Source organism: Rhineura floridana, chromosome 8, assembly GCF_030035675.1.
Source record: "Rhineura floridana isolate rRhiFlo1 chromosome 8, rRhiFlo1.hap2, whole genome shotgun sequence".
NCBI classification, from domain to species: domain Eukaryota; kingdom Metazoa; phylum Chordata; class Lepidosauria; order Squamata; family Rhineuridae; genus Rhineura; species Rhineura floridana.
The window spans coordinates 32159893-32187791 of NC_084487.1; the positions used below are offsets into that span (position 1 = coordinate 32159893).

General features: G+C 42.2%; 1 protein-coding gene across 2 annotated transcripts; it reads left to right on the top strand.

Annotated features, from left to right (window-relative positions):
• Positions 1 to 27799, top strand: MRPS33 (mitochondrial ribosomal protein S33). 2 transcript variants are annotated; one of them, XM_061638771.1, is made up of 3 exons: positions 1 to 176; positions 19582 to 19843; positions 27642 to 27799. In XM_061638771.1, the coding sequence occupies exons 2-3, from the start codon at positions 19626 to 19628 to the stop codon at positions 27745 to 27747; spliced, it is 324 nt and encodes a 107-aa protein (XP_061494755.1). In that variant the 5' UTR covers positions 1 to 176; positions 19582 to 19625; the 3' UTR covers positions 27748 to 27799. The 2 variants fall into 2 exon arrangements, with proteins under 2 accessions (XP_061494755.1, XP_061494754.1); XM_061638770.1 differs by lacking the exon at positions 1 to 176 and adding an exon at positions 17944 to 18089.
• The last annotated feature ends 100 nt before the right edge of the window (positions 27800 to 27899 follow it).

The window sequence follows — 27899 nt, forward strand, 5'->3', positions numbered from 1 at the left end:
GCGAGAGTTGGGAGAGACCAACAAGCCCAGCTGCACATTCGTCTCTAGCTGCACTATTGACCTTGAGGCCAGCAAGTCTTGGCAGGACTGGGAAGAAGAGAAACACCAGCTGTGGCTCATTGACTGACGTTCAGCCCCGAGATCAGTGTTTAAGGAGTACTGCTGCAGTATAACAGGTACTAGTTAGTAGTCTTCCCAAAAGGGAAAGTTGTCTCTTTGGAGTCACTTCTTTGGTGTCTCGCTGAGGGTAGAAGTACCATTCTTTCTCATTTGTGTTTGTTTTTGGCTCTGTTGCTATTGTGGAACAGGTTGTGGAAGGCTTTTGCTGTGGAACTTGTGGGTCACAATTCATGCCACTCGGTGAGAGCTTAGACAGGTTGGAGAGTGTGGGTGAAAGGTGTTGAGCTGCTTAAAAACCTCAGAGTAAGAGTTTGGTGGCACAAAGTAGGGTCCTCTTTGTGTGAGAGAAAGAAGGGGAGTGAGTGGGCTGACCCAGGTGAGAGACCAGGTAGAAACTGTTGTTATGGCCATTTGGTAGTTTAAGTCAGTTGCAGGCCCTGTTTTCTCTAGCCGGTAGGGTTGCCAGGTTCATGGCCTGAGGCTGGTCCTGTATCTTTGGAAGAAGAGAAAGTCAGCCACTTGCAGGTGTTCTTGCAACACTGTAATGGGAAAACCACAAGGTGGAATTTTCCCTTCCCTCTGCACAACTTTTAAAGATACAGAAAATCTCTTGGAGGTCAGGCCTAGCCTCCAAGAGGTCTTCTGTATCTTTAAAAGTTGTGCAGAGGAAAGAGAGAATTCCACCGTGTAGTTTTCCCATTATAATGTTGTAAGAACACCTGCACTTGGCTGACTTTCTCTTCTCCCAAAGATACAGGATCAGTCTCAGGCCATGAACCTGGCAACCCTACTAGTCAGCTATTTGGTTAAAAGGGAAATTCTAATTATTGTCCCTGCTGTAGTTCAGCTTTGTTTTATGAAGGAGATGTTGATTTGTATATGTTGTGTATTGGACTAGTTTTTATGGATTCTGTATATTTTGTGTATTATTGCTCTTCTTTGGAATATTCTTCTTATTTCATTGTGCCCCCACTCTGGGATTGAAATATTCAGTGAAGAATGGCTTATAAATAATGGGAAATAAAATAGGGGGTGGGAATCATAGTGCTAAGTATGCACTTGTGGCTGCGTCATGCATAGATTTCACTTCTTAAATTTTATTATTTTAATATTTTTACATTACAGATAATACATAGAATTATATTACAATAATCAAATAAAAACAACAACATAGGTTTGAAAAGTACTGTATCTTAAAAATTCATCCAATGGGATAGAGTTTATAATTTCATTACTACCTTCATAATTTACTGGAGAATCAAAAGAAAGTTTCAAATTCATCATCAGGAGTGCCACATAACATCAAATATCCTGGGGACTGGCCATCCATGTGTCTGTCTAGTTACATAGGCTACAAAGGGCCACTGCACTTCCAGAAACACTGCTGGATCTGCTTCTCTCATCACACGCACCTGGTGGGTACCTTTTCAGAGACAGCTACAAAAAAGGACTTTGTAAGCCAGTTATCCAGTTGGTAAGCCAAGGCATCCTTCCAGCCCTGGGTGACCACCAATCTTGCTGCCACCAACAAATGAACAATGTTATATGAGGTATGTCCATGTTTTGATCATCAAAAATCATTTTTTAAAAAATAGAAGTACTGAACTCCTAAAGAGGGAAATCTAACAGGAGAGAAATGAACAGAACAGCTCACTAGAGTATAGCTACTATCTCTTTTCAAGAGCATGCATGTGTGTGAGTGGAGGAGGTTACAGTAGTCGCACAGGGGACACTGCTGTGAACAAAAGCTATGGAAAGACTGGAAGGGAGAAGGCAATGGATTGGGACAAAAGATGGAACCTGGCCCAAGTGGAAGACTCTGAGCTCAGCAGGTATATTGACAGGAACCCTCTTAAAAGTTTTGACCAGCTGAAAGCCACAAGATACCTTAAAGGCAGTTGGAAACACCCTCTGAATAATTCATAACTTTAGTCATAATTCATGGTAAATGAATATTTGCTACCTGTCTGTAATTTCAGATGCTGTGCATGGATGGCTCTCAATAAGTGACAATTGGTTATCTTGCATTCCCCCTTTCCTTCATGTCTTATTTCCCAGCAGAATATATGTTACTGTGTTCTGCAGGACCCTTCTCTAAAAACATAAAGAGCCCTGCTGGATCAGAGCAAATGCCTATCTAGTCCAGCATCCTGTTACTCACAATGGCCAACCAGATGTCTCTGGAAAGCCCACAAACAGGCTGTGAGGACAATAGCCCTCTCCCACTTCCTCTGATCTTGGAAGTAGCATAAAGGCATCATGACTAGTAGCTAGAGATAGAAGGAGGCGGCGATTTCCATCTCATCCTGTGTTCATCACAGAGCACTGTTTCCGTTATGCTACAGTTTGGCTTTTGCTGAAACCTATGTTGTGCATCTTGCTATCTGCTACAGTAGTGTAGTGGCAAACTCAGAAGTGCAGGGTCCCTTCATGTTAATCACAGCCATGCCTCCTCTCTGCTTATTTTGCTATGGGGTTGAGAATGAGATCCTTGTTAATACCTAGGAACCTATAAACATGAAAGAGGAGAGTGTTAGCTATTGAGAAGAGTCTTCTCAGTGTTTGGCTCACCACCTTTCACTCTGATTGGCTCCAATCAACAGGAAAGGACAAGGAAGCATGTTAAAAGACTCCTCTCAGTGGCTAACACATTTCCCTTTCATGTTGATTGGCGCATAGGATGCTGGAGACATAGGGACTCTACTGGGACTCTGCTCCCAAAAACGTAAAGGGTCTAAGAGCCTCCAAGACCCCACACATCTACACCTGACCTGCTATGGCCAAAACTAACATAATTATGTAACATAATCAATTTCAGTGCATTTCAGTGGAAAGGAAATGTCAAAAACGCTGGAGAGAATGATTATTTACATAATGTTTGCAATACCCTAAAAAAGATAGCAAATACCACTTGTATTTCCATTCCTGACCTCTAACGAACAGGCAAATTGTGGCAATTTCTGCTCCTATTACTGATGGAATTCTCCAACATCCCTACTAGTATCCAGCCACTGACAGCCTTATCCTTCATCCGTTAGCTTAATCCCCTTTTAAGGCCATCAAAGTTGCTAGCCATCATCACATTCTGTGTCACAGAATATACCACATATACACCCCTTGTCTGTTCTGAATCTCCCACCATTCAACTCGACCCCTCTGGGAGCACTCCCGAAATATATCGATAAGAGTTTTGCCATTGATCAGTGTGAATTGCACCCATAGACTCATTGAGAAATAGAGCTAGAGTTTAACACAGCCTCACTCAAGAATGAATGCATCATATCTACAACAAGCCTACAGTGCCAACCTTAGCTGGCAACTTGCTTTGCTGTGAACGGCTGGCATCCAATGAAAGACAAGCCAAGAATTATTTTTAGTCGACATTTGTGAATGTTAGAAAATTGGTATAGGAGATCTGGAGTCAAGAGAGAGAGAATAAGGGGGACCCACAGACCCAAAGACCTAAAGAGAAATGTTTCTCTGAAGTTCTTTATATTTGCTGAAGAACAGAGAAGGAAATTTTCATTCTTCTGTATCTTTGCTGGCAGCTAGTCCAAGCTGAGTAGCTTCACTCAACAGTACAAAAATATAAGAACAGCTGATGTCGAGGATGAAAAAAAATCTATTTCGAAACAAGCCTGCTGTACTGTTCTATAAGTTTTGTATTTTTCTCCCCCTTGTGCCTTGTGACTGGATTATTTGCATGAAAATGCACTCTTTGGTTCATCAGTGCCTACAGCTTATGCTTTCCCATCTGAAGACCTAATAGTGTTTGTGTATATTATAATAGGTTGCTGTAGAAATGATTAGATCACAAAGAGTGAATTATAAATTGAAGTGGCGGAAATATACACAGAAATGAGAAACGAAGTCTCAAAATGAAATACTGTTTTCCTCACTGATTCTCTTAAGCCACAACGAAGAGTACAGGAAGAGAAGTACCTGAATACTTTCAGCAGAGTAATTGCTATTGCTTCCCAAAATGGTTTCCCATGACACCATGCTGTAATTACTTAATGATGGATTTAAGGGCCTACCAATAAGCTGTGTGTTTCTTGTGAGGACAATGCTATCACACCTGGTCATACAAACATAGGAAGCTGCCTTATACAGAATCAAACCATTGGTCCATCTAGCCGAGTACTGTCTACACTGACCACCAGCAGCTGTCCAGGGTTTCAGACAGGAGTTTTTCTGAGCCCTACAGAAGAGAGTAGAAAAAGAGGAAGACCAAAGAAGAGATGGATTGATTCCATAAAGAAAGCCACAGACCTGAACTTCCAAGATCTGAACAGAGTGGTTTATAACAGATGCTATTAGAGGTTGCTGATTCATAGGGTCGCCATAAGTTGTAATCGACTTGAAGGCACATAACGACAACAACCTGGAGATAGAAATGTGCTAGATTTCTGCCCAATTCAGATTTGGTATCAATTTTTCCATTAATTTGCTTATTCTCTATTGCTGTAGTGATTTTGTGGCTATTTTTTAAAAAATCTGCCTCTAAAATATTGACAGTAAGAATAATAATTTTATTGATATTTCCTGTAACTGATATTTCCTGTGAAATTGTCAATGTTTTCTTTTAAAATATTGATATTAATATCAATTTTGTGTGTGTGTGAGGGGGAAAACAGATGGGTAAAAGCAGCGGCTAGTGGACAAAGAATGAACTCGAATTGATACCGGCCTGTTGGGTCGACAGAGTGCTTTCGAACTGGTACCAACCAATGGATGCCATCCCTACCTGGAGACACCAGGGACAGAACCTGAGACCTTCTGCATGCAACACAGATGCTTTAGCAAGGTGGCTCCATGTGCCTTTAGACCAGTTGTAGGGAACCTTTGGCCCTCCAGGTGTTGCTGAACTATATCTCCCATCATCCCTGCCCTGGGCATGCCTGTTAGGGCTGATGGTAGCTGTAGCTCAGAAACATCTGGAGGTTCAATGGTTCCCCACTCCTGCTTTAGACTATTCCCTGGTACTAAGGCTGGTCCAAGATGAAATTTAGAGATGGGGTAGCATGGCAGTGTTGGGGGGGGGTCACAGAAAAGTCCCTTTATGGGTTCCCTATCAATCTAGCATCCAAAGTACAAGGGGTGGGTTGAGCAAAGCCTTTCCTCTGAATCTAAAAGAACAGTCAGATTCATACAAGAAGAGATGCTCCCTCAACTTTTACTTGGCTCAAAGTTTAACTTGACTTCTTGGTATAAACCGCTATGATTTTATATCTTAAAAGTGGGTTTTTATGGATTGGAAAGGGGGTGCGTTGGTGAGTACCTGTGTGTTTCCTTATCTTGGCATCCTTAGGTATGACTGTTAATTCCAATTAAAATGGGAGTTACAGTTATTTCAGCTATACCCCAGATCCAAAAATAATACTTAGCCTTTGTAGAGCACATTTCAGGTGGTTCAAAGTGTTTCACATACGTTATACCTTTAATATAAAAACATACTATAGATCAGTAGTTGCCTCCAACTAATGATTTATTTTACATTGAGGCCATTGGGGGACTGGATGACAAATGAGAGTAATTACTCCAAATGATACACCTTGGCTTAGCCCTGGGGTCTGAGTCCCCCTGTTCCTCGCTTTCCAGTCTTTCCCAAGCTTGCACCAGTAACTTTGACCAAAAGGATAGATGCACAAGCGCAGAGTAATTTATCCTCATCTTGGAACCATACTACAGCATAAGTCATGCAGGGCTTACTCAAGAGAAATTTTATACAGAATGACCAGAGTTGGCTCTAGGCTGGGGGGGGGGGCTTTACAAGTGACAAGGGCCCCCTGGCAGCTTCCTTGGCAGTGGCAGTACTACTCTAATTGGCACCAGGTGACCACTGTTTTGATTTCCCATAATGCCCTGAGCAACACTAGATTGTGTCATGACTGCAGAGTCTAGCAGTGACCAAGACACTGAGTCACAGGCAGCAGAGCCATCAGCTAAGGAGCCATACTGGGTATCCAATTCTGAGCCATATGCTGATGCCCCAGAGGCCACTGAATCAGAGTCTAGTGGGCAGCCCCTCCCCTGAATCAGATCCTACAGCAGCAGGGCTCACAGAGCCAGAGCTGGACCCTCATGGGCACCTTTCACCAGGGCCAGATTTATGAGAGCCAGTGTGGTGTAGTGGTTAAGGTGTTGGACTATGACCTGGGAGACCAGGGTTCGAATCCCCACACAGCCATGAAGCTCACTGGGTGACCTTGGGCCAGTCACTGCCTCTCAGCCTCAGAGGAAGGCAATGGTAAATCACCTCTGAATACCGCTTACCATGAAAACCCTATTCATAGGGTCGCCATAAGCCGGGATCGACTTGAAGGCAGTCCATTTCCATTTTTAAACAAGCTACAGCTTAGGGCCTCGCATTACGAGGGGCCTTGCGTTAGAAAGAAAGGGGAAAAATGTTTACAACATTGCCACCAGGAAGCCATAAACATCATACAAAATGAAGATAATTTTTGGTAGGTGTTGAATATCATTGTTGCAGCTCACTTGCCGACAACAGTAAACAGTAAACAATTCTATAGAACGTCGTACACATGCGGCCCTTTGGATTCTTGCAGAAAACAGCCTGCGTGTATATATAAATTATATTATATCTAATTTATATATTACAACTTTATGTTATATTGTTTAATTGTGTTGTGTTTGACAAATTCTTAAATAAAGAATGTGCACACATATAACTTGCATTTTTAATAACTATATTACACGACAATCAAATTCCGTTCAATTGTACAGCCTGTATTTTGCATTTTAAAATTGTGTTTGTTGAAGAGGGAAGGGCCTCACTCATGTTATAGCTTAGGGCCACAACAAGTTTAAATCTGACCCTGCCTTTCACAAACAAGAAGAGATGATGACATCATAGCACAGCCAGAAAGCATCTTGCCCAGATTTTCAGATCTTCTCACAAATGCTGTGCTGAACATGACATACTACTTAACACTCTCAGAAGCTCTTTACCATTTTGGGAGACTGTTATTTTTCACAGGGTGTCTGTGGCTAAGGCCCTGAAGGAAAGGAGGCCACTGGTACATCTAGTTCAGCACTGTCTACACTGACTGGCAGCAGCTTTCTGGGATTTCAGACAGAAATCTTTCCCAGCCTGCCTTGGAGATGCCAGGGATTGGATTTGGGGGCTCCTGCATGCAAAGCATGTGCTCTACCTAGGGACAGGTCACTGTTCTTCAACTATGGGTCCCCCAGATGTTGATGAACTACAACTCTCTTCATCCCCAACCATCGACCATGCTGTCTATGGATGAAGGAAGTTGTAGTCCAACAACATCTGGGGACCCAAGGTTGAAAAACAGTGGGACAGGTGATTTTGAAATGTATATTTTGAGAGAAAATACATTTAGAAACGTGTACTTGGAAAGAAAATATATTTAAAAAATATATATCTAAATGCAAATTTTTGCGAGGATTTTTAAAAATCTCAGATTAAGGCAGACCATTTCTGTTATGATAAATCTGTTTAGTCCCATTTCTGCATTAATCTGGAACTTTTGAAAATCCATACAAAAATGCATGTAAATATGTACTTAAATATGTATATTTTAATACATTCGAGCTGAGAACTGCATTGGAACATTTCAGGAAGTGCAAAATCTGGTGGATACTGATAGCTAATACGTACATTAGTCCAGGAGGTGCAGATCAGCTCATTTGTAGTGGAATTCGCAAAGTTCAAGTTTTGTGATCATAGAACTTCTACCACTGAACTACAGCTCTTCCCCAGTAGTGTAGTAGCAGGTCTTTATCATCTTTGCTTGTGTCCAATTTTCTTCAATGATCCTTTTGATCCTTATCTCACACAAAGACTCAGTTCGCACATAATGCTAGGCCAAACCATGGCTTAGCATGAACAAGCAAACATGCAGTTTCCCAAGCAAAGATCACAGCCATAACATTCCTCCCCTATCCTGCTGCTGCAATGCTACCCAGGACTAAACCATGGTTTGACTTAGTGTTATGTCCAAATCCAGGCAAACCATGAACTGTATAACCAAGGTTTGTTCTTGTTTTACCGCTTGTGGTATGTCTGGAGGAGACAAACCACAAGACTGAGCTTGTATCTGATGTAACTTAGCATTACATCTAAATCATGGCTTAGCTGTGGGTAATATGTTGGCAGCAGGATCACTGGCTGTGTCATTTCAGGAATTGGCTACTTTGTGCCAAGCCCTGGATTATCTTGGTGTTAAATCCGAACTGGGCCATACAGTAGCCCTGTGGAAAAGCTTGAACAAAAAGGAAGAGATTATCACAACACAGCCAGTATGATAAGGAAGCACCTTTACCTTGACCATACTTGCAGACCTCCCCACAAGTGCTAAGCTGAACACAACATACCACTTAACACTTCTGATGACTCAGGGCTGTTAATAATTTTGAGAGACTATTATCTTCCAAGGGTGTTAGCTATGGATTTTTGTTTTCATTTTTTACACTTGGACAAACACAGTTAGACACGGACAGCTGCATTTCTTTGGTTTGGAAGCCCTTGATAAATGGATGCGTTTCCAGGGGAGCTCTAAAAAGGGTAGTTGCTGCAAGAATTTTATCAGCACGGAGCCAGGTGTTTCCATTACGCCTTTTCTTTTCAGCGTGCTCTGTCATTTAATTCTGCTTTGCAATAGTGCATGATGGCTGATACTTTTGCCACTGATTTCTCCCACTCAAATAGAAAAAGCATTTAAAAGGGGGAATATGCATCAGATATTACTTTTTACAGCACACTGCATGTTTACTCAGAAGCAAGTCCCACTAAATTCAATGAGGCTTACTCCAGGAAATTGGGAGTAGAGTTGCAGCCTTAGTAAATCAACTGCAATGAATCCCTTTTGTTCAAGCATCTCTATGTTCCAAACATCCACCCATGTCTTGCAGCACTTTCAGCTAAGTTTCCCATTCTCAGCACTTTGACTTCTCTGCATTATGTATACTAGGATGCATAATGGGGTTTTGTGTGCCATCTAATGGCATTTCAAATCCCCCTGGAAAAACCTGTTGTGAGTTCTAACCCTTTTAGAATCAAACCACAGGTTTTCCCTAGAATGGTTGGGAAGACTGATTATGGAGTATTTCGTTATGCATGCATGTCATGTTATGCATCTGAAGGTCACATAGCAACATGGGATTTGTAGAACTTAAGAATACGGAAATATTGTTGAACGTGCATGCTGATCATGGGATTTGCAAACTCTGTTCATTATATGGATGAGATTACAGGAGAGAATGAGATGACAGCACTACTGCAAAATTTTAGCCTTTCCTTATGTAAACTTTGCTGCTCATAAATCCCAAAGATTGCCAGATGGGTAACAAAGAGATCAATAAGAGATCAACAAGCCTTTTAGGTTGAGACCTATCCCAGTCTGCATCTGTGTTAGAATTGCTTAATATGTTTTTTTAATAATGTTTTTAAACCTTTTTTAAAGTTTTTTTTAAAATGTTTTTAACTCTGTTTTGTTTAATGTATTTTAAGATCTGTTTTTATGATGTTTTAAAGTGTTCTTAGCGCTTTGTTTGCTGCCCTGGGCTCCTGCTGGGAGGAAGGGCGGGATACAAATTAAATAATAAATACATAAATAGATAAATAAGTAATGCCCACAAATACCCTTTCCCCACACACACAAAAAACCTCAAGTGCAGATATGCCTTTATCAGTGAAGATTCTGGTAGTAATTGTAAGTAATCTGCTTGCCCATAGTGGCATACAATAAATTAATAGGAGAGCAAGCAACTCATGATCCTGGCTATACCAACAATCACTAGAAAGCCTTGTAATTATGTCAGTAATCCTTGTGTGGAAAAGCCTGTAGCTCAGTGGCAGAGCCCATGCTTTCCAAGCAGGAAGTCCTCGTTTCTAGTCCTCGGCAGGGCTGGGAAAGACCCCATCTGTAACCTAGCAGAGCTGCTGTCAGTCAGACAACATAGAAAACTGGAAGAGGTGGACCCATGACCTGACTCAATATAAAAGCCATTTGCTACAGTCCACAGGGGAATCCTACATATGATAGTATACCGTCAGACAACCACTCTTTAATTTTACATTATATTTTACACTGAACATTATTTTCTTGTATGCAGCACATATCAACATGCAAGGGAAAATGTGAATGAATCAATTACTATATGTAACTTTTTGCTACTGTGATTATGTTCGTGAGCTTAGAACCTAGCATTGAATCAGATGTGAAGATCACACCAAGAGATGATTATTTATTTATTTATTACATTTATACCCCACCTTTCTTTTCATCATAGAAACCCAAGGCAGCTTACATATGGTTCTCAATAGGTCCTTCATCCAGGCACTGACCAGACCTGACCCTGCTTAACTTCAGCAGGGTGCTGGCCTCATGTGCCTTCAGACCATAGCCTGGGACCTTAGCTTAATGTTTGTTACTCTTATTTCAGAAATTAGCGTGTCTTAAACTTCTTTCCTATGTATCATTGTTACTTCTATAGTATATATTATTATCACAAAGAGAGTTACTTCTCTCTTAAATTTCATATGGGATGCCTGTGATGTATCCAATATAACCTCTAGACTATGCCTTAGTCTCTTCCTGGTTATTTTGATACCTTGTGTCTGTGTGTATAGGTAATTCCCAATGCCCCTGAAGCCTCTTGCCTATGAAGCTCACAGCTCTGGGTTGCTCTGTGGTACTGCCACCATTCGATACTATTTCTTCTTCAGCCTTGGTTACTCTGCCTCCCCCCTGATCTGTGACCCGAATCAGGCTTTTAAGTAAACCAAGAAAATATTTATTGATAACACTAAGAATAACAAGATTACTTATAGATTTCATTGACAAGCATATGGTTTCATATATGTTTCTCTTATGTTCCTAATTCCTACTATTTGCCTCAAAACTCCCAATTCAATATCTCAACAGCCACCTCTTACTCTCCACATCAGCCTCCCTGTCCACAACCACCCTGTCCAACCCCCACCACAACTCTCATCCTCTCATTTATACCTTCAGCCATTCAAACACACAGCCAATCATCATCCAACATTCTACAGCCCATGTACTCCCCCTTCTCACTCACTCCACTTACCATATTTCCTATAATAAACCTGCACATACCATATTTACATTACATTCACATACAGGAACATCACAATGCCCTCCGGAGGTTGAGGACTACAAGTCCCATCAGCCCTAGCCAGCATGGCCAAGGGTCAAGGATGATGGGAGTTGCAGTCCAAAACATGTGGAAGGCACCACGTTGGCTACTCCTGTATTAGAATTTTACTCGTTATAATCGGCAAAGCCCTACACAATCTGTAGCTAAGGTTATCTGAAAGTCTAGCATTCTCCCATACAAGCCTGATTGCATTTTAAGATCCTTGGGAGAGGCCCGGCCTTCAGTCTTTCGTGCCCAAATCTGAAGCATATTAGGCAGGAACTTCAGAAAAGACCCCTTTTCCCCTCACAGAGCTACAATTCCGAGTTCCCTGGGAGAAGGGATTGATTGTTAAATCACTCTGTGAACTGTAGCTCTTTGAGGGGAATAGGGATCTCCAAACAACTCTCATACCACTTTAAATGTATATTTCAGATGGGGCCTTTGTGTGAGAGAACGGCAGCCTGTAGGTAATAGCCCTCCACAATGATCACAGACATTTATTATATGCTATGATCTGAATTAGGATTACCAGGTCTCCAGTTTTCACCCAGGGACTCTGGTTTTTGGGGGTTCTCTCTGGGTCTCTGGGTGAGTCAGTTTAATCTCCGAACTCTTAGCTTTCATTTATAAATAAAAATAAGTTTCTAGGTGGCCTTGTTTAAAAGGTATAAACCAAAATGTCAGCCGCTCCCATCCCACAACTTCTGTTAGTACCAGCTGCTCTAATCCCTGCCCTTTCAGGTTTTTAGCCAATAAGTGAAGTCAGAGTTGCGATTGACAAGATTTGTTGACACCCGCCCCTGACAATATCTAAACCCCATTTCAAGTTCTGAGAATAGTTGCCTTTTCCTGTTTGTCTCACATCATGAACTGAGTAAATATATAGCTTTCAGCAGCATAAAGAGGACTTTCTCTATCCAGGATTGGGATTTTCTTCTGAGTAAACATGCATAGGATTGCACTACAACAGAAGATTGCAGCAGGATCTTGGTGGCCATACACAGTAAACAATTTTAGTTGTAGTTATAATGAGAGTGTGCATACAGGTTTTTTTAATTACTTGCAAAAATGGCATATTGTACATTTTATCTTTCAAATAAATTCTGAACAGAAGTTTTAAATGTGTACATGCTGCAGTGTTATACTTTTCTAATTAAGGAGTTAAACAAGTTTAAATTTTACTGGACTGTTGAAGAGGACAGTTTATTGGTCTTCTTCATAATCTGTTTTGCAAACCATCCCAATATGAAGCTTTTCTGGGAGTAAAGCCACAATGCTAATTCCACATACCTGGGAGTTAACCCTACTAGGGTTGCCAGGTTCCTGGCCTGAGACTGATCCTGTATCTTTACGAGAAGAGAAAGGCAGCCAAGTGCAGCCAAGTTGCCAGCCCGGCCTCCAAGAGGTCTTTTGTATCTTTAAAAGTTGTGCAGGGGGAAGGGAGAATTCCACCTTGTGGTTTTTCCCATTACAGTGTTGCAAGAACACCTGCACTTGGCTGACTTTCTCTTCTCCTAAAGATACAGGATCAATCTCAGGCCAGGAACCTGGCAACCCTAAACCCCACTGAATTCAGTAGGACTTACTTTTGAGTAGACATGGTTAGGATTGTGCTGAAAATCAATAGGACTTTTGAGTGAACATAGAAAATGATTGTTATAAATCTTTCTCTCCCCCTTCAATCCTTTTTTTTAAAAGCAGTTAGGCAGGGCTTTCTTAGGTGTCAATGCTTTTATTTGGCAGGAAACTAATACAAAAATAAAAGTTCTGCAATGGCCAACTGGTTTTGACAATAAACTATTTTATGGGGTGTATGTATTTTTACATCTCCTCTGTGTGTGTGTGCGTGTGTGTGTGTGTAATATTTCCAACAACCCTGTGAGGCAGGGTTGGAAACCAAGGCAGCTCACAACAAGAAATAAGGCCATTTAAAAATCTATAACCATAAAACAAGTATAAAACAGTTGCAAAACAGCTTAATGTGTCATGATTCTGAATTTTGGATTGGGTGAGTGAAGTTCCTTATCACTGAATTGCAGTCCTGTGCATGCTTCCCTGTTTGAGACAGCCCCATTGAATACATTGGACTTGCTTCTGAGTAAACATACATAGGATTGCACTATAAATATATTTACAGGTTGTGTAAATATTAATCTTTGACACTCATGCTTATATAAATATTTCTTCATACTATGTTTTGATATGTATCTGATTTCACACGATGGTTGTAAATTATTATTTACAGATTATTATTACATTTTAAGTGTGACTTCTTCCTTAGGGTGGTCATGGTCCCCCTCTGTTGTTTTCACCCTGAGGGGCAGATTAGGCTGAGAGATGGCGCGTAGCCCATGGTCACCCAGTAAACCTTGTAGTTTATTTCCATTTTAGAATTTAATTAAAATGATGTATAGGCAGGCAAAGTTTATGAAGTAATGCAGATCCACATAATACATTTAAAGCACATCCAATTCGCATTTAAAGGGCATGACTTCCCCCCCCCCAAATCCTGGGAAATGTAGTTTTCCCCTCACAGTAATAGTTCCCACCACCCTTAAACAAACTACAGTCCCCATGATTCTGTGTTGGGATTCATGTGCTTCAAATGTATCTTGAATGTGCTTTAAATGCATGGTGTGGATCTGCCCTAGTATGCTGTGTATTCACTGTGAACTGAAAGGAACAATTTTAAAATATACTTTTTTAACCAGGCTGTAGCTCAGTGGTAGGGCACATGCTTTTGCATGCAAAGGTCTAAAATTAAATCTCTGGAAGAGACTATTGCCTGGAATCCTGGAGAGCCAATGCTAGTCCATGTGATCAGTACTGAGCTAGATGGTATCAAATGGCCTCACTCAGTTTAAGGCCGATACCTTTATGCCTAAAAAAGGAAAGAGTCCCAAGAGCCACAGCGATTCCGAAATTTATTTACGTATTTTATTGACAACATTTATATACCTCTTTTTTATAAAATACCTCCAAGTGGTTTATAGAAGGAATTAAAACAATATAATTATTGGCAAAAACAGTTAAAGACAGGTATTTAAAAACATTCAAAATAATAAAACCAACAATGAATTAAGAACAGATAAAAAAACCATAATAGCTTTAACATACTTGGGTTTGTTGTTGTGTTGTGTACTGCCTTCAAGTCGGTTCCGACTTATGGCGACCCTATGAATAGGGTTTTCATGGTAAGCGGTATTCAGAGGTGGTTTACTAAGCCTTCCTCTGAAGCTGAGAGGCAGTGACTGGCCCAAGGTCACCCAGTGAGCTTCATGGCTGTGTGGGAAATTGAATCCTGGTCTCCCAGGTCGTAGTCCAGCACCTTAACCACTACACCACACAGAAATGTTTTAAGCAGGTGCGAAAATGAGTACAATGAAGTGCCTGCCTAACATAAATAGGCAGGGAGTTCCAGAGCATAGGTACTACCACACTTAAGGATCAATTTCTTACAAGAGCAGAACAAGTACTATGTGGCACCCGTAATATGGAATACACACCTTGAAGTTGGCCTGGTAGCAAATTGGCAACCAGTGCAGATTTCAGAGCAGAGGTATTATGTGCTGATAGGGTCTCACTCATATCAGCAATTGTGCCACAGTATTCTGCACTAACTACAGCCCCCCGGTCAGGTTGCACCGCGTGAGGATTTCTGTGACCTTGGCTGACTGGCTACCAGGATTTTTTTAGTTTTGGTTAGGAATCCTGACTGGTTGTGGAATGTTGAGTTTTCTGTCTTACTCATAGGAATCTTGTTGTGTTTGGTATGGTATTGCGTTTAGGAAATTATCACTGTCTTTCCTTTTTCTATTTGTATTTCATTTACTTCTGACCTTACTCCCTTACGTCTATAGAAGCAAAAACAGTGGTTCCATGTGGTCAGCTCAACCCCCTTAAATCCATCAATGATGCACCTTGTTATTTACATGATGATTTATTTCTTGCCCAATAGTGGTAAAAGATAATTCTCATAATGGAAAGTGTGGCTTCATTTGCTGTTGTTTTCAAACTACTGCCTGTGAAGGTAGACCAAATCATGTGTGTTTTCTCTCTGTCAATTATTACTCACTGGAATTGGGTTGGGTGTCAAAGTGAGTTGATAGCAGCCCACAGAGTAGGCAGGAAAGAGTAGAGAATCTTCTTAACTCTTACTCATTTCTCAAACCTCTCTCTGCAGTGAAGGGTCAAGTCTGTAAAGAAGTTTGGAGCAGCCACATTAAAAGGCAGGCAGGGCATTCCAGGCAGGCGGTTGCCAACCCTGCTTTGCTATAGATATAATTGCAGAGGATCCCTAGTGAAGCCTTACCAACAGCACAATCCTAACAATATCTATTCAGAAGTCAGTCCTGTTGAGTTCTGTGGGGCTTAGGCCCTTAGTAAATGTGTTTAGAATTGCAGCCTTCAGGGGCATCCATCTTTACTCCTGAGTGCTCCCATCTAACATCTCTACAACACTAGGCTTTCTTTCTATAAAGGCCTTTTGGTGACTGGCCCGGCCTGAGGGCACTCAAACCCTTCTTGCTAGAAGCAAGTAGGCTAGATTAAATTATCCTTACCCAGGCTGTCTAAGCATGTGAGAAGGAATGATCCTGTCACTTCAGCTGGACCTGGAAACACCCTCATTTAGCTAAGATTTCTATCTTAATTTCCAACCAGAGATTGTTTGTTTGAGTGCTATGTTCCAAGCGACTGTGGTTGATGCTTAATGTATCATGCTTAATGACATCACTAGGGCCCACCTCCTATGACATCACTAGAGCCCACCCCTGAAATCTCAGGGTTTGGAATGTTTCTGACCTGGCAACCCTAATATGAATATATGGCAGAAGTTCATAAATGCAGATGCATACCACAGTAGCCTTACACTATTGTTCTGGGAAGCTGCTGGTCTTCAGTTTCGTGATGGAAGTGAGGAAACAGAAGTGAGAGCAAATGGGCCCCCAAACCATTTCCTTTCTGAATTATACAAGACCTCCTCCATTCTGCCGAGAAATAAACAAGCTCCTTGCACAAATGGCATTAGCTATTTTGTTTACTAGTGTGACTTTATTGGCCACGCTTTGCTTGCACAGTGCCCAGCCGCCTGCCGCCTTTGTGAGCCACTTTACTACCTAATAAAAAACAGCAGCTAATGCTATCAACACGTAATGCACTCCAGTGAGAAGGCTTTTTTAATCCCATGCTTCCATTTAAACAAACTTTCTGATTTGTATTTTGTTTGAAACTGTTTCAAAAATAAAAGGGAGAGTACTGATTCTGCACTTTTCACTGCCTGTCGGTTTTACTTTGGGGGCAGGGAGGGATCACATTAACACCAGGAGAATATATTCACTGTGTGGCATCAAAGCAAGTGGGTTGAATCCCTGAATTGGAAGGTGCTGTTTTCTTAAGAAAGGCACCTATATTTTGAGTCAGAAAACATAACTCATTTTAAAAGTTACAGAAACTTATATGGCGTTTCTTTGAAAGAGAGGGCAGGCAGGTTGTGGTATTAAAAAGGGGATGTTGTAGCGGATGGATGCAAATTTCACCCATAATGCTTCTCTCTCTCAGAGCATGACAGTGAGACTATGGCTAATGCCATGGCAAAACAATTTAAAACAGTAAGCCAGGGAAGTGAGATTTGCTGATCTCAGATGGTACAATGTCTTGAGCTGACACTGCAGAAATTTAAAAGAGCAGGGTAAGAACCTTACCGCAATAAAACTTTAGATTAAGAGACTTGGGGAAATAAAAAGGTCCTTGCCTGGCATCAAAATGAAATCAGTACATGCACCATGCAAGCCTCCGTGGGATAGAGCACCACACAACTGGGGGGCCACTACTCTGAGGTGTCTTTCTCAATAAACACTCGCTACACACAAGACAGCAGCAGAACCAGGGAATGGTCTCAGTTAGGCACACGTTCCACTGAAACCAATAGGGCTTACTCTCCCATGTGTAGGACTGCATCTCCATCCTGATCCCCTTGTACTTTCACTTACAGGTAAGTATCAGTGGCACTCTATTCTATGGCATTTCTTTCCTAGCAAGTATGGATAGAATTGCACCTAACAACCTTAGCCTGTAGGCATTATCCAGACTTAGGTGTGCTTAGAATGGCAGCTGTACAGTGCCAGCCTAATACATGTTTACTCAGAAGTAAGACCAACTGTGTTCAACGGGTAAACATGCATAAATAAAATAGGATTGTAACTTTAAGCTGACACATGTCAAATTAAAGTGACTACTGAGTTTAATGTAAGGTGCAGCTGGATCCTGTGCACTTTTACCTGGAAGTAAGTAATTCCCACTAAATGGAGTCTAAACCAGCGCCCATCCAAATCTACCGGCTTTAGTCGGTTTGTGTGAATGAAACTAGATCCACAGCCCGATCCCATGCAGAGCTAGGCACGTATGACAGTGCAACGCTCTGCGTGTTTATTCAGAAGAAAGCCCCAATGAGTTCAGTAGGACTTGCTTCCGGGTGAGTGCATATAGGAGTGCAGCCTCCTTGAGCCGCTTGACTTTAATACGTTTAGGCATTCCTAACTCTGCATAGGTTCGGGCTACGCTACAGAATTCCTAAAAGCAAACGCTCCATCAGCTCGTCACCGCCCTAAACGTCTGATTCCGTACGCTGACATCACTCCCAGCCCCATTCAAATGGAGGCATCCATTAGGAATAACGCGCATGCGGGTAACCACCTTGTAAGAGTCCCCTCTATAATGCGTTCCCGTTCAGATGTTATCCGCAGCCTTAGCCGGAGCGTTTAGAGGGAAGCACGCTTCCTGCAGACAGAGAACTGCGCGGGTTGTAGAGCGGAAAGGTGAGATATGGAAAGGGCTTTTTGCAGGGTGTAGTTTAGTACTGATAGAGCCACTTTATTTTCGGGACGGGTTGCCAGAAAGCCCATTTGTCAGGAGAGAGTCCTGATCGCATTTTGGGGGCGAAAAATAAAGTGACCTTCCTCTTGCCAGTGGTTTGGCTTTGCCCCATATAGATAGAGCTATGCTTTGAATGGCATGCTTTTAGTTTCTCGGAGCAAGCCAAATCTGAATGCTCTTCCTTATGCCACACTCGACTGAAATCTCTATAATTTGTAGTGGGGTTCGTCAACTCGATAGGACTTGGTCCACAGGAAGGTTATGTACATGTCATACATTTAAAGCACGTGAGGTGGCATTCAGTGCTAGTTCTACTCACAATAGGTCCACTGAAGTTAATAGATATTACTAACTTAGGTTTGTTAATTTCAGTGAGCACTCTGAATAGGACTTCGTTGAATACAAACCATGGCTTCCCCCATGAATCCTGGGAACTGTGGTTTACCCCTCACAGAGTTACAATTTGCAGCACCCTTGGCAAACTGCATTTCCCAGGGTTCTGTGGGGGAAGTCATGTAGTTTAAATGTATGGTGTGTATGCAGCTGAATTGCACTTAAGATTCCAGCCTTGGATCAAATTGTTAAGATCTGTTTGCTGGACACAAATATAAGTCTGCCACCCAATGTACACAGTACATTAACAGTATTTCTGAGTAACCGTACATAGATGCCTCCTGCAGCTTCCTCCTCCTTCACCTTTCCTCCAATTGCATCCTTCCAATAAATGTAGCTTCCCTTTCCTAAGATCATATGGTATACTTCTCCTTAGTTAAGTCTGTATCAGTTTCTTGCTATGCCCTACATCTAGCTTCTGTGCTTTCTGAAGGTTTTTATTTCTTCTTGCCTCGCCCTTACATCCCCTCTTGCTGTGTTTTGCTAACCTCATTTGTTATCTGTCGTCTTCCTCGTTCTCAGGTCACAGTAAGCCAAAAACACTCAAGAAAGGTGCAGAGAAGGACCAGTAGCAGGTGTGGGTAATGGGACAAACATAAGCAAATGCAGATGCACATACTTAGGCTTCCTTGCAGTTGCTGGGGGATGGGTGGATGAGTGAGGACTAAGAGGCTATGCTAACGTTCCCCAGCCTAGTGCCCTCCAGAGATTTTGGACTACAACTCCTATCAGCCCTAGCCAGCATGGCCAATGGTCAAAGATGATGGCAGTTGTAGTTCAACACATCTGTAGGGCATCAAGCTAGGAAAGGGTGGGCTACGCCAAAGGCTAAATGGAAAAGGTAGGCTTTGAGGGATTTGAAGGAAAAGTATTTTTAAGTATTGTTGAAGGCTTCATGAGAATCTTTAGAAAATGCTGTGAATTGCAAAGCACCTTGTAATTTCTTTTAAAAGAGAAATTGCCAGTGGTGGTAGATGGTTGATTGAAACCACTCTTAGCATCATGGACTGTCTCACTACTGCAATCTTCTCTCATTTATAGTGAGGAGGCGTGCATGAGTCCATGTGCCTGGCTTGTGCTTGGAGATGTCATCCAGTCTTTCCTACTATGCCTTACGGATGGCTCACTTGAGTTCACGGATATTTGGGGAAGTGGTTCGCCCAACAGATTCATCGTCCATGAAAGTAGTGAAACTGTTAAGTGAGCAGCCTTATGCGAAGCGGAAGGAAGTATATGACTGGTATCCTCCCCACAATACCTACTACAACCTCATGATGAAACTTCGCTTCTATGGCCTCTACAGGTAATCCAGATGAAGGGGCAAAGATGAAGGAAGGATGGGGGTGGGGGCTGAAGGAAGATGATGGCTCCTTAAAATCTGAAACTGGTGCAGGTGGAATGAGCCTCTTTCTTTGCTTCAGGCAGAGGGAAGAAAGTAAGAAGCGTACTGAATCAGACTCTTGCTTTTCCTAGGTCGGTATTGTCTACACCAACGGGCAGTGGCTGTCCAGGTTTTCAGACAGGATTCTCTCTCAGCCCTATCTGACGATACTAGGGACTTGAGACCTTCTGCATGCATAGATGTTCTACTCCTGAATTGTGGCCTCTCCCTAAATATGGAGCCATGTGTTTGTATGAGCAAGGTTCCAAATTCAGGCCTTTTCAGCTGATGCAGGGAAGGGGAAGCCTGTGCCCTCCAGATTTTGTTGGCCACCCAATTTCTGTTGGCCCCCGCTAGCATAGCTAATAGTCAGGGATGATGAGAATTGTAGTGTGAACACAATCTGAAAGGCCACAGTTCCCCGCACCTGAGTTTACAAGGTCTGAATGCTTGGCGAAAGATGCCTGCTTGGAAAATTGCTGCCAGTCTTGAGTAAACCTCTGATCAGCAATGAACTTTTTTTTAATTCTGAAAACACCAGGGTCTGAAGGGCCAGCAAAACTAGCTCTTCCTACTGATCTGCTCCTACAGAAGCTGTATCTTGGCCAGGGATGGAGAACCTGTGGCCCTCCAAATGCTGTTGGACTACAACTCCCATCATCCCTGAGCATTGGCCATGTTAGCAGGGGTGATGGGAGATGGAGCCCAACAACACCTGGAGAGCCACTGGCTCGTCACCCCTGGTCTTGGTAAAGTGTTAATTAGTGTCTCCACCCCCACCCCCCATTCTTCTCCAAGGTGAATACCAGAGAGGCTTGCAGGAGTTGTGCCATCTGCCAATCACTCCCAGACACCTGCTAGAGGCTCTTTAACTCTCTACACCCCACACATGAAGTGTGAAAAGCCACAAAAGCTCTGTTGAAGCCCCCCCCCCCAGATCATCTCAGCTGCTTACTCCCCTGCTGCAAGGCGCAGGTAGACTGGGGATGGGACAAATCAGTGAGCCTCTGTTCCTCACAGTGCAGAGGATGGGATTAAAGAGCGCTTTGCCCAAGGTTTCGTCCTGTGTTCTTTCCCCGTCTGAAGTTTCTGCTCATGCTAAAGGTGGGGGAGGAGTAAAGAGAGTAACTGACCACATTCATGCCACACATTTATTCCAGTATTCCACATTAGTCATGGGTTCCCCCAAAGAATCCTGGGAATTGTAATTTGTTAAGGATGCTGAGAGTTGTTAGGAGACCCCTATTCCCTTCATGAGGGCCAGTGTGGCATAGTGGTTAAGGTGTTGGACTACGACCTGGGAGACCAGGGTTCAAATCCCCACACAGCCACGAAGCTCACTGGGTGACCTTGGGCCAGTCACTGCCTCTCAGCCTCACAGGAAGGCAATGGTAAACCCCCTCTGAATATCGCTTACCATGAAAACCCTATTCATAGGGTCGCCATAGGTCGGAATCGACTTGAAGGCAGTCCATTTCCATTTCATTCCCTTCCCAGAGGTACATTTCCCAGAGTTCCCTGCGAAAAAGTATTGATTGTTAAACCACTCTGAGAACTGTAGCTCTGTGAGGAGAATAAAGGTCACCTAACAACACTCACCACCCTTCACAAACTACCATTTGGGGGAAGGCATGACTATTTAAAGTGGAATAATAGTGGAATAAATGTATGGTATTAAAGTGGCCACAGTGGTGTAGTGGTGGGAATGTCAATTTAAGAATGGGGGGACTCCAGTTCAAATCCCCACTCAGCCATGAAGCTGACTAGATCTTGGAACAGATGCTGTCTCTCAGCCTAAGCTACCTCATAGGATTGTTGTGAGGGTAAAATGAGGATGGGGATGTAACCATATATGCTGCCCTGAGTTCCGGGATAACTATTGAATGAACAATAAAAAACCTTTAATTGTGTGGAATTCTTTACCATACAAAAAAAAAGGTCCTGTATGTAGCAAAATAGAATGTTGGAGGGAGTGGTTCAGGCTTCACCTTCGTTGTGACATGCTCATTTTCTGGGTGTAGTAATTTGGGTTTCGTTGTGGTTGTGTTGGGGAGCCTTCACCTGCAGTCTTCGGTGATATGGCCAGATACAGGTTTAAACGCAGCCAGTAAACTTTTACAGCTGGAGGCAGTTCTTTATAAAGCTCAGTCATTACTCTTGATTGAGGTTAAGGTCTGTTCTGTGGCACCATAAACTCAGAGGCCATCCAACAATTCCTTGAACCATTTTAAATGCTCATGAGAAACTTAGTAGGAAGTGACCAGTGGTATTTTAAGATTTTAGGATACCTGGGGTGAATTAGAAATCCTATAGATTTTCAGGCTGAAAGACCAAGATCCCAATTCTTTTTTTCTTCTCCCCCCCTTTTTTTTTTAGTGTTTTCCACTATAAAAGAACTGTAAGCAGATAGTTTATTTCAGACATGGTGGGAGACTGTGGTTTCCCCCTACATGAATGAGCAGCAATGGTCCTCAGGCTCATGTGTTCACCCTCCCCTCCTCTTTTGTGTCAACAAGAAGATCAGAAGAATCCCCTTCCAATTTTAACCAACCGCAGTTCACTGTGATGGCCAAACTCTGGGAACAAACCATGATCTCAGATCCTAGTGTGTTCATGAACTAGGGGTTTTTATATTACATTCTTCCAATTTCAGCTCTCGCAGAGAACTGTGGTTTGTTCAAAACTGGAAGTGAATATTTCTGGTCTTCTCCGGGTGTGTAAGAGGAAAGAGAGAAACATATGATGCTGGTGCTCTTTTGCATACTGGAAAACTCTGGTTTCCTATTACATCTGTAGCAGGCTAGTGTCTTCGAAACAGTATTTTAAGCTTTGAAATCTAGCCTTTTTTTGATGTGATACTGACTTCAAAATGCTTTCGTCTAATAGACAGAGCATGCTGCTATTTTTAAATCTTGTATAATAGCCATCCCGGTGTTCTTGTGCTGCTGGGGAGAAAATGTCGAAGCTGCCCATTTCACAGAGTGGCATCCCTTTGGCACAGAAAATATGTAAATTACATGCTTGGATCTCATAAGCTTCTCTTTTTAGCAGGTCTCTTGCTCAGAAACCTGCATGGGTTCATGATCTCGCTTTTCAGAAATGCATTTGGCTGCAGGCAATAGGCAGTAGGCATTTTATGGGGGTGGAACAAAATCAAGGCCTGAGAGGTACTTCATGAACATTTAACAATATTAGCAGCTCGAAGGCCTTAGGCAAATGATATTATCTCACTAATGGACAAGTAGAGCAACTGGGAAAGGTAAATCAAAATTAAAGCTCTAATTCAGTTGAAGGCTCTTTAATCAAAGTTGGCTTTATTAAAAGGCATACTTTGATCCTGTTAAGTGTAAGTAAAATGTTTCCTGAAGCCAAACAAGACATGTGAAGCAATTTCTCTCTTAGGTCTCATGAAAGCCTCCTCTTCCAAACCTTTACATGATCCCTAGCAGTCTTAATAATATACCATTGACAGAGAGCGATGGGTTTCAATAATTTGTGAAGGGGGGGACATAAAGAACAGATAGTGAAGGGTAAGGAGATAATTTTTTTTCTTGGCTGCAAGGGGAAACTGTGTTGCTCTCAGCTGAGGCTTTTCGGTCTGTGAGTCTAGGCATATGCTTTTCCATTATCGTACCAAGAACCTAGGTTCTTGAAAAGCATTGCTCTCAATTTCCTTTTTATGAAAGTATGCTTCTAGCCCTCGTGGTTGTGGAAAGGCATTTTGAAGAAGTACAGGGAGCATTTGCTGATGGCCCCCATAGTTGAGAGAAACTGCTTCTTCCTGCGCAAACATGCAAAGCTAAGTCAGATGGTCTGTTTATTTTCTTCATTAATTCTAAAGATTTATACTCTGCCTTCCCACTAAATAGCCTCTATGGCAATATACAAATCCTAATTAGAAATACACCAATTCTAGTAGTGTAGATTCCAACAAAAAAGACAGCTAATATAAACTGCAGCTAAGATTTACTGCTAAAACATAAAGCATGGATAAACAGGACTGCTTTATCTAATGTCTAATGAAGTGAATCCCTCAGGGAAGGGAGATTCTGAAGCAGTGGTGCCACCACAGAAAAGGCCCTTTCTTCAGTAGTCACCTAATCTTGGGGAGAAGCATCTGGAAAATAGCCTCTGGAGAAGATTACTTTGTAGACAGGTTTGAACCTAGCCCACTACTGTCTTCTCTGGCTCACAGTGGCTAACGTCTTGGAGATGCCGAGGATTGAGTCTGGGACTTTCTGTATGCAGAGCATGTGTCCTGCCACTAAGGGTGGGGGGCATATCTTAAGGCCTCCAATGCTATGCTCCTACTTACAAATTCTTCCTACTCCTTCTGCCTACTTACAGTCCCTCTCTTCTTGCCACCATGTCTGACTTCCAAAATAGCAAGTTCTGCACAAACTCTAGGTTATTTTATCTATGTAACTTCTCCTGAGTAAGTGTCTTCTGTCAAGTGCCCTTCAGAATAAATACAGCAAGTTTATACAAGGCAAACATCTTTGCTTAGCATTTTATCTCTGTATGATTTGCATCAAGCCATGCTTTCTTGAGTTTTTTGGGGAGAGGTGGGGCTATTTCTGCAGATTAGATGTCCATTTGGGTGTGATTCAATGGCAGATGTACACACAAAAGTTATTTTGCTCATATGCCTACCTATGGATCTGTTCTCTCCCGAGTTAGAAGGCAGATTAGTGTGAAAATCTAAAAGGGAAGTCCTACAGAAAAAAATGTGTGCCTATGCACCAAAAAAATGCAGGATAACTCTCAAAGAAACACAGTGCGTTGGGGAAGACAGAGTTAAGGGTGTGTGGGGTGCCTGGTGTTGAGTGCTGACATCTGATTTCACAATGGAGCACAAAATTCCCAGCAATTAATATTACAACGCTTCCGTCTGCCTTGGAATTTTGTAAATGGATTTGCTCCTTTTCCAAGAAGAAAAGGAAGCCTTTTCAGAATCTTTGGACTGAAAATTATAGGATATGATCAGTAGCATTGCTACCATTAAGGGTTTAACTAAAGGATTTGTGCTCTAGAAGCCTAGGATGTTGGCTTTATTAGGAAATGGGTGAGATGTCTTTTTTTTTTAACATCTACTCACTTATCTGCCTCTTCACATGTACCTTGAAGTTATGGCCAGGTTAGCACATGATGCTAAACAATGGTTTGTTTGACTGTCCAGACCTTCTTCAGTAGCCTGTGTTTTTTTTACTTCCAGCAAACCATGATCTGAAGCCAGGGTTTTTAGCTGGTTTATGAACCTTGCTTTGTTTTTAACTATGGCGTGGTGTTACATGCAAACCCATCATTCTTCTTTAACCATGTCTTTTTTTGGCCATTCCACCCAGATGCTCATTAAGCTACAAAGGCAAGCGCATCTGGAAAGCAAAGCAAGCTTTCACAAAAGAAGGTGCATTGTTTGTTTAGTTACCTGCACTACAACTTATGATTAACTCATTCTTTGTTAAGACAAACCATGGCATATGGTGTGTGCAAACCTGGCCTATGAGTAGTTTTAGAACTTATGAAAGCACTAAACATAGTGCTTTTCTTCTGTTTCCTCATTTAATCCCCTCAAGACTTGAAATGCCTCACAATCTGGTGATTCCTGCTCCTCTTATTATAAGAAAATACTCCGACCACCAATAGCTCCAAGCTTGTCTGGTGGTGCAGAAAGGCAGAGCTGGGAACAACTCTTGTCTAAACTATGGAGAGCTGCTGCATTATTGTCAGTGTAGACACTCATGGGCTAGATGGACCAATGGCTTGATTCGGTACAAGGCAGCTTCCTATGTTCCTAGATAGACCAGTGATCTGTCTCTGTATAAGACAGCTTTATACGTTCTTACATAAATCCAAAATGCTCCTGACTTCTGAGGCTATGTGTCTGCACAGAATTTTCTCAGCATTTTGGGGAAAGACGTATAGCTTAGTCAAAGAACACATGCTCTGTATGCTTAAAGTTCTAGGGCGGGGGTGGGCAACCTTCTGGAGAAGGCCATAGCTCAATGGTAGAGCATCTGTTTTGCATGCAGAAGATCCCAAGGCTTAATCCTCAGTATCTCCAAGTAGGGCTGGGAGGGACTCCTGCCTGAAACCCTTGAAAGCTGCTGCCAGTCAGTGTAGACAATTCTGAGCTAGATGGACCAATGGTCTGATTCAGTATAAAGCAGCTGTCAATGTTCCAAAGTTCCCTTTTGCCCCTAAGAGCCACATGCAGTCAGTGGCTGAATGCAGGTGGGCATGCCCAGAGCTGGGGGGTGTTTGGGGCCAGCACACACACTTGTGGGGGAGGCAGCTGTTTGGCGGTCTGGGGGTAGGGTGATTTATAGGGGGAGGATGGCATACAACCTTGGTGGAGCAACACCCGGCAGAGAGGTAGCAAAACTTGCGAGCAACTTAAGACATCCATACAGACAGCACTGAGGGCCTTGTGAGGCCTGTGGGTGCCCAGATGTGTGCTAAGTAGCAGTCCTGGAGTTGTACCATTACTGGGAATGAAACTGTGCTTGAGAACTTTGAGAGCCACTGTCAGCTGGAGTGGATATTAAATGGTCCAGTTTGATATACAAAAGCTTCATGTATTGAGAGGCCCCTGATCATGAAGATGATTGACCAGACCATGTTGGCTGATGACCATTGATTCCCCCTCCTTAATCTGATCAGCCTGTTTGTGATCAACCTGATTTTTCTGCTGTGGGAGATGATAGTTTTATTAATTCATTTTATTTATGTTTTGTTTTATTCTTATTTATTAATGTTTTTCTTACATTTCTATCCCACCTTTCCTCCAAGGAGCTCAAGGCGGCATACAAACACATTTATAAACACATCGGTTTACCGCAATTTCATTTCAAAATAAAAAAAATTAAGTGGTTTACGGCAAATAAAACTGTACAGTAAAAACCATTTTAAAAATACAGTAAAAACAAGGGTCAGCTACTGCAAAAAGACATCTTCTTAATTACTTGCATAAGCCTGGTGGAACAGAAAGAATTTCAGCAGGCATTTAAAGGTTAAAACAGAAGGTGCTGGCCGAATCTCAGTTGGCAGAGCATTTTCAGAGAACTGGGCTTGATTTCGTGTTGATGTTAAATGAGCCTTGCCAACTCACCAAATATCATTCTCTCCCTATTTTTATCCTGACAACAACCCTGTGAGGTAGGAGGTTAGGCTGAGAGACAGCGAGTTTCATGGTCGAGTGGGGATTTGAATTCATTTACTGTACTGCACAATTGCTTCTTATGCTAACAGGTTTCTGTGCAGAAGGCAATGGCAAGCCATGATCTGACTGCAGCGCCATATGTACATGCAGCGATAAGCATGGGTGATTTTATGCTAAGGGGAGGGGGAAGTACCTATTTTATATTGCTTTACTGTGTCTCAAGTGCATTTGCTCAAAACAAGGAATTTGCCTATTTAATTTGGATTTTTTTTAAAAAAAATGTGCCTCTTTAGTACATAGGTGTCCACTATGGAAAAACAAAATAGAAAAAAAACACATTTCTTGTGTTTATAGAACCTGAGAAAGGAGGCAAAATCTGCATGCGCTGTTCTCTTCATTTTGTTTAGTTGAAAACTTGCCTGTTTCCACCTTTCAGTTATGTATGTTTATTTTATCTTGAGTATGTACTTTGCTCCCCCCGTCCCTCGCTGGAAGAATCATTGCAGACGGGTGCCCTTGCTTCAGTGCGTTTTACCAGCTTCCCTTCTTCTGTTCTAGAGATGAACATGAAGATTTCAAAGATGAGATGAAACGACTGAAGAAGCTGCGTGGGAAAGGGCCCCCTAAGAAAGGAGAAGGAAAAAGAGCCTTGAAGAAGAAATAGCAGCATGGTTGTTGTTGCAGTAACTGGTATTGAATAAATACATCTTAGGACAGATGGTGGCTAGCCTTTTGGTACACAGGGAAATGAGTCTCCTTCACAAGCATCTGGCATGGGGGGGTGTCTCTTCACTATGGCACAACTAGGGGAAGGTC

Bases quoted from the DNA above. Each gene is read 5' to 3' on its own strand.
- MRPS33 (XM_061638771.1), top strand. From the start codon at position 19,626: ATGTCATCCAGTCTTTCCTACTATGCCTTACGGATGGCTCACTTGAGT. The intron at 19,844-27,641 runs GTAATCCAGATG...CTTCTGTTCTAG, and splicing joins CGCTTCTATGGCCTCTACAG to AGATGAACATGAAGATTTCA.